Raw genomic sequence first — 7,208 nt, forward strand, 5'->3', positions numbered from 1 at the left:
CAACTGCACGATGCAGAGGTTATTCCAGTCTCCTCCTTCAGCACACAGTACAACGTACATAACAAACCAGCACTTTTAAACACAAGGTGAAGACAGGCAATCTCTTCCACTCTTCAAAAAAAGAAACACGCGCTTTATATCTTTGCATGCCAGATACATTACAAAATGTAGAGCACAGCCTTTTAAAAAAATTACGTTTCAAAGCATACCCAAGTCAAACCCAGATATTTAGGCACCAAGAGCATTTGTTTCATGTAGATGGTTTATTATAAGAATTTACAGATTTCTGGGGCCTTACCACTTCTTCACAAAATAACAGAGCAGTCTTGTTAACATAGACACAGGCAGGTTAAACCATATGCTCAGAAGAGCTCCTCTTCACCTGTAAGGAAAATTGAAGCAAATTAAAAGCCTTTCATTTATTTATTTATTTAAACCTTTATCTCCTCCAACTTGAATACTTCAACTCATTAACATTCCTTACCCCCTCCCCCCACAAATTCTCTATCAGGTCCATTTTTCCTTGAAGTTTTAAATTTTGAATATGCTTATTTTGCTACAGGAACCTCTTCCTTGTACAATGTCTTATATACAGACATTTTAAAGTCATTGCATAAGGTCAAGGCACCATGAAAAAACTAAAACAGTAACTGCAAGTGAATCCAATAACCCAGAGATGTTTAAAAGACACAGAAACCTATGTGAAATGTGGACATACGCTATCATGGACATAGTTTGCTTTAAATTATTGGTGCTTAACTTTTTGTTCAGACAGATTCAAACTATCAATGGGCAGCTTCCCAGCTCTTTGGGAAGAGAAGTTTGACCAACAACACTGAATTCCGACTTCCTCGTTTGACTCCAAGATTGTCTGTGTTAATTCATTTTAAAACACAATCTAGTTTCTATTTCATAACTTTACCTCTTGGATTTGGCCGAACCGCTTTTTCCGATTAATTCCTGGTTACGGTATTACGAGAAAAAAACAGAACAAGCAGGTTAGGAAGCAACTCATGCAAATTCAGGCAAAACTATGGACGTACTTATGACGGCAAATGTATTGTGAGGAGCACAATACAGCACATAACTGCAATATGGTATGTATTCCAGGCATTTTGTAAACACACAGGATATTAACACATGTATTTGCATCTGAGTATAACACAAAATTTCAGCTGTTAGATGTAATACACATTAGCTACATGCAGTTACAAGTTGTGGTCTAAGCCCACACATTTGTAACCTGCAGTACACACCTTCACAAACCTTCTTTCTCAGGGAAATAAGCAAAATACTGAACTTAAAGTAAAATACACATTCAGTATCAACAGACTCTGGAAATTCCCTCCTTCTTCCAACCCCACCCCCAAACCCTCAGCTTCTGAACTCCACCACAGGCTGATTTATCCAAAAGCATTTCAGTCACCTGAGCACTACTGGGCTGTTTGAGCAGACCGAGTAGGAGCAGCCCAGGTAGAAGAGGAGGGGGGAAATCCACTGAATGCCAAAAAGGAGGAAAACCACTGCCTGTTCAGGCAAGGATGTGCATTGAGGCTAAAGATCTATTTTACCAGCTTTTAAAGTTTATCTGGCCAAAAAAGACTGCCAAACTTCACACTTGTTAGTACAACTGCGCAAGATGAAAAACCTGGGAGTCGTGCCATGGATTGTCTTCCCTTCGGTTTTAGGACCTACATGCCCTAACCTTCCCTGTGAACCTGACTGAAGCAGGACGTACAAGCATTACATGGCTTCACAACAACTCCTATTCCACATTTATACAGGTACTCACAGAGCAGCAGCGCCAGAGATGATCTCAATAAGCTCCTTGGTAATGACGGCTTGACGGGTACGGTTGAATGTCAAGGTCAATTTGTCAATCATCTCAGCTAGAAAAAATTAAGATTGGAATTTAAACATATAATAACTATTCAAATACAGATAAAAAGAAGCTGTATGAACAGAATACCAAATAGTGTTGTAAATACATGCAAATGATCAAGAGGCTTACTGCACTTTTCTGTTTTTTTCCCCTATCGATAACACTACTAGTAGACAATCTAGAAACTTGATAATTTGGCTTGAGGCATCAGAGTTAAACATCTGAAGAACAGCTGACGGACTAGTAAATACCATGGTGTGATGTCATTTATTTTAGCAAAACACAAGCATGCATTATTTGCTTCTAAATTCGATTTCACTGTCAATTAACTAAACTGGTATTTCCTTCAAGTTACTGCTGTTCTGGCAAAGGGAGCCAGATGTTTTTGAAATTTTTTTCCTTAATTTTTTTTTTTAAACGCAGAAGGTATCATCTCTTTCTCTCAAGATAAGGCGGTCAGCAGAGAGCCGTACTTACAGTTCCAGGAAGCCCAACTGCACATCACATCAGCTTCACTCAGTCAGCGGTATTCTTTATGCAACATTACCTTCTTCGGACTGAAATCTTATCACCATGCCACATTAAAAGCTATTAGCTGTCTCCCACTAATACCAGATGCATACTCTCTGCACTGCACTCAGTTTGGACACCTTCCAAGAATACTTGTATATTCTCAACTTGCTGCATGACAGGTGGTAAAGTATTTAATTATTGTTTCAGTTTCCTCACCTTTAAATTGGTGCAGTACTAATCACATTGGGTTCACAAGTAGGCACAGGTTTATAAGAATTTTGGAAATCCTCAGACCAGCCACATGAGAAGAGCGTAAAGAATTTTTGGCCGTTACAAGATTAGTTTAGTATTTCATATTCTTATTAAAGAATCTGTTATTTCGCTTCCAGTTACCTAGTCCTGTTTCTCATATACTTGACAGCAATCCCTCTTTCCAGGGACTAAATAAGGTTCCCATGTTCAGAAAAGAATCCTGGTTGAACTGGCTCAAAAAAAACAGACTCAAAACAGAATTAAGAGAGAAACCAGCTCGTTTCTTATAATTCTGGGAATAAAGAATTGCACAACGGGAGGTCAGTACTTTCATGCTATACTACTGAAGTCCTGGGAAGCCCATGGTGTAAACTTACAAGCATTTTTGCTAGCATTGTCCATAGCGGTCATCCTAGCACTCTGCTCGCTGGTGGTGGATTCTTTCAGGGAGTAGTACAGAATATTTGCTAGTGTAAATTCCTGGTAGTTTCTCAGCACATCAGCATCAATATCATCATAGATACTTAGGCTTTCTGTAAAATATGAAAGAGCGGGCTTAGAGAAATCCAAGATACACTACTTCTAGCAAAACAATACAATGCCATGCGAAAGACTACTAGGCTAGCCTGTTTCTCTACTTAAGGCAGTGCAGAGGGATTTTCTGTATGTACTATGTGTACTTTCATAACAAATTTTAAGTAGCAGAGAGATTAAGTATTTTATGTGTTTTCATTCATTTTAATACTAGGAAAGTCAGATTCTGACCAGGCCAAATACATTATTGATGTATTATGTTTAATCTTCCCATACAATGTTGCAGAAACATTCTGGGGTATTTTTACCGAGTAGTACAAAGTCACTCAATGCCCAGGCCCTTCAGTGCTGAAAAGACTTGAACTGACAGAGTTTGGCACATGCGTAATTCTTGCTTGGAAGAGAATCTCAAACCAAAATTAGTATGACCTTTCTTTTTGACCTCCCTGCCCCACAGCACCTTGACAGGTCAGCCTTGGACTGCCAATATAAAACAATCTGGTAAAGACACATGTATCATAACACCATAAGAAGATGTTTTAATACCATATTCCCATGTTCAGAGTACTTTTTCTGTGATTTATCACTTCATGTAACTGGTGTTTTCTAGTTCACTACTTACCAGAACCAGCAACTGTTTCAAGGGAGAAGATCGGTTTTTCATCAGTCTTGTAGGAGATGACAGACCTGTATAAAAATATCATTACAGGCTCTTCAGTTCAACTAACCCTAAATTGAGTGTTTAAAGTCAAATTCGAATAGACTAGTTCTGGCCTTCCAATTCCACAAAGTTCTGCGATAATCCTGATGAAACGATCTCAGGTACCATGTGGATATAATGACGTGCTGACTGTAAATATAACAGCACCCACTGTTAAGAAAATTCCAACCACAGCTATTGAAAAAACAAAAACAATGGCTCTTCACACACAACAAAATGCACTCCCTCCTCAAGAAATAAAGTAAACATGACAATTCACAGTCAGTTTTCACATTACTTCATTGGGCCAATGTGCTGTTTGAAGGCTTCTATCCAATACATTTCCAGTGCAGTTTCAGTTTAATCTTACCTGAACCGATTGTAGATGACAGAGCCTTCATCAAATTCATACCCAGAGTTTAACAACTCTAAGGCAATGACTGAAGCATCTCCAAAGCTCGGAGGTCTGCGTCCCACTTCTTTGAATGTCCGCAGGAAGTACTTGCTACGTGTCCTGCAGGAATACCAAATCTGTGTTACAAGCAAGTGGATGCTCTCATGTACAACTACGTAGCAGCGAGACTTAGTTACTAGTGTAACTCATTTAGTGTTCAGAACTAACCATGTTATTGAATTAGGGTCTGAGAGAAACTTTGCTTTTTATTTTTTCAGTTAAATCATTACGATAGCTTCAATGATAAACACACACTTATAACAGTGCTAGCGTTGCTGGCTTTCAGACTTTTATTTCAAAAATATAACAGTGCTGTGCAGCGGTTTCATGAATGTCCAGATGATCAAAACCCCTTTTAGCATATTTGCAGATTTTCTTTTTTAAAGGAGCTTGAATTTAGCACAGTTCCATTAAATGCAATTGCCTGTGAATTGCCACACAGCTTTCTGAGCAGTCTTGAAATTTCTACCACAGAAAACAAAACCACCAAACCAAACCCTTCTCCTTTTTACCTCTGAAGTAGGCCTCTGATCTTGTCGCCTACTCCAACCACCATAACTTCTTTCCCTGCATTTGAGAGGTTGGTAATCTCGTTCTTCAAGGTTTTAGCAATAGACGTATGGATAGCACCACACAGACCTCGGTCAGAGGACACACCAATAAGGAGGTGCTTCTTCTTGTCCTCGGGCGCCTTTATTTCTGCCTTCTCATAGAGAGCTTAAAAAACCAAAAAGAGCCCAAAACAAAACAAAACAAAAAAGGTAAGTTATTCAAGGGTGCCAGGAAGCAAACAGGTCTTATCAAAATACCTCTGACTTATTCTAACAATAATTTCTAAAGGGGTTCCAAATCACAGCCAGATGAATTTTATCTCCCTCACAATCATTCAAGCTTGCACGTTATCTGACCAGAAAACAAAGAAACAATTCAAAGCCAACCACATCTCTGCGTCGGATATCACACAATCAGTGTCATTACTTAGTTAAGGTCACTGTGCAAGTCCACTGCCTCAGGAGCACGTGCAGCCCAAGAGTTCACAGGGAGGTTTGGCAGTAGCTGTAGATGCTACAGAGACAGGACACAATTCCATTAATAGATAGAAGCAGGCCAGAAATTCTGAGTTGTGGTGCTTTTATGACTAATGAAAACAACCATGCAACCACACAAAGTTAAAAAAGTGATCAGAAATCATAATGAATTTCACACTAGAACTCTTAAAAATAGCTATCCATAAATTACTTATAAAGAATACTCAAGATGACAGTGGCCTAGAAATACAAATTCTTTTGCAAAAAATCTACCAAAAGGTTGAAAAAGTCTAGGCATTTTATCACCACCATGAAAGCCTTCCTCTTCTGTTCCCACATCACACGGTTCAAGAGTCTTCCCTCACCCAGTGCTCCGGTTCCATAGACTCTAGCAGGCTTCAGCTCCCTCTCAGCTCTTGCATATTTTGCTGCAGAAACCATCTTCATGGACTTCGTAATTTTCTGAATGTTCTTGATGGACTTCAAACGCCTGGTAACTACAAGGTTAATAGTTGAAGGTCATGGGCTGTACTGGGCATAATGACATTAAAAACATGGAATAAAGTGCTAGTAACAGCCATCCAAAAATATCTTGCCAAGTTCCTCAAAGAAGAAATAAATAAATAAACAAACAATGCACAAATAAACTTCATAAAAGACACGCCCCTACTATTTACAGCAAGAAAGCAGTAAGAGTAGTAATCTGGCTAACCCAAATGGATCTTTACAATAGGTATGTTTTTTTCCCCCAGGCATAACATTTATTTAATATTTAGCCCAACGTAAGACCTATTTACTATTCTCTTTCCTTCCACTTCTACCTGTTTCACAAATATATCATTTGAGGTATGTTGTCATCTTTTCCCACACAACAAGGGGTAAAAAAAAAGGAGACCCAATAATATAATATGACAAAATAAATTTCCTCCTCTGTTTAGATTGTGGCAAAATGAGATTAATAAAAATGCTGAAGTAAAAAGAAAACAAAACAGGTGTCCTACAGACAAGTGCAATTCCAAGGCAATATCCCTGTATAAGAACCTATGAGGAATGGCTTAAAGAAGCATTATCAAAGTGAAACTATTCAGTCAACCTTTTTTCCCCCCGATGTTGGATAAACGCACAGGGAAATAAACATAACAGAAAATTAATTCTTAAAAGGCGAGCAAAAATCTGGTTCAGCACATATAATAAAGTCATTTTAAAAATATGTTTGAGTAAAACTATATTTGCTGAAATGACATCTAAATCAGTGTTAAACACATTTTAAGCAATGCTTTTTCAGAAAAACACTTGTTTAATACAAGAAGTGCTGGAGGCTCACATAGGAATGTTATTGTCTATCACAATTAGTTTATCTGACAGAGGCTAGCCGAAATTATATTTTAACATATGGTTTTCCTGCAACACCTTCCCTTTCTCAGAAGCAAACAAAACCTGTACTTACTGTCTTTTAGAGTTGCCATATTCCTGACTTGGCCCCTGAAAATGAATGCAGGAGAAATTAGGATAGCTCACTAGTTCTCCAGCAAACCAACACCTATCAAGGGCAGGTCCCTTCCAGAGGGATGAAAATTTTATAATCGCTGTTTCTTAAAAAGCATCAGTAGTAGGCACAAACCACTCTAAACCATGCCTTGTATGCCTACCTTCCATCCTTCCCTTCAACTCCTATATCATGTAATACATTATCCACTGCCTTGGATAACGGCACGATGTAAACAAGGGCCAGACAGCATGGCATCAGAAGGCTACAACTTTCAAAAAACGTAACCGTTTTTTAAAAACGATTAAAACGAAGCAGAGGAGGCGACACCATTTCCTGACAAGAGCAGAGTCTCCTGC

At 38.6% G+C, this 7,208-nt stretch overlaps 1 protein-coding gene across 3 annotated transcripts; it reads right to left on the bottom strand.

The window, feature by feature from the left end:
- Positions 1-244: 244 nt before the first annotated feature.
- Positions 245-6,841, bottom strand: ATP5C1 (ATP synthase, H+ transporting, mitochondrial F1 complex, gamma polypeptide 1). Of its 3 annotated transcripts, XM_009586776.1 has the most exons (9): positions 6,811-6,840; positions 5,729-5,860; positions 4,848-5,052; positions 4,252-4,395; positions 3,804-3,868; positions 3,025-3,180; positions 1,793-1,889; positions 923-960; positions 245-382 (listed from the first exon to the last, which is right to left on the bottom strand). In XM_009586776.1, the coding sequence occupies exons 1-8, from the start codon at positions 6,827-6,829 to the stop codon at positions 954-956; spliced, it is 825 nt and encodes a 274-aa protein (XP_009585071.1). In that variant the 5' UTR covers positions 6,830-6,840; the 3' UTR covers positions 245-382; positions 923-953. The 3 variants fall into 3 exon arrangements, with proteins under 3 accessions (XP_009585071.1, XP_009585073.1, XP_009585072.1); XM_009586778.1 differs by lacking the exon at positions 923-960 and having other exon boundaries at positions 247-376; positions 1,789-1,889; positions 6,811-6,841; XM_009586777.1 differs by lacking the exon at positions 923-960 and having other exon boundaries at positions 247-382.
- Between the last annotated feature and the right edge of the window lie 367 nt (positions 6,842-7,208).

The sequence above is a fragment of the Fulmarus glacialis genome, unplaced genomic scaffold, assembly GCF_000690835.1.
Source record: "Fulmarus glacialis isolate BGI_N327 unplaced genomic scaffold, ASM69083v1 scaffold43191, whole genome shotgun sequence".
In the NCBI taxonomy this organism is placed as follows: domain Eukaryota; kingdom Metazoa; phylum Chordata; class Aves; order Procellariiformes; family Procellariidae; genus Fulmarus; species Fulmarus glacialis.

Coding starts and splice junctions, on each gene's coding strand:
- ATP5C1 (XM_009586776.1), bottom strand. Junction 3,869..4,251: donor GTCATCTACAATCGGTTCAG/GTAAGATTAAAC, acceptor ATTTTTATACAG/GTCTGTCATCTCCTACAAGA. Junction 3,181..3,803: donor TGAAACAGTTGCTGGTTCTG/GTAAGTAGTGAA, acceptor CATATTTTACAG/AAAGCCTAAGTATCTATGAT.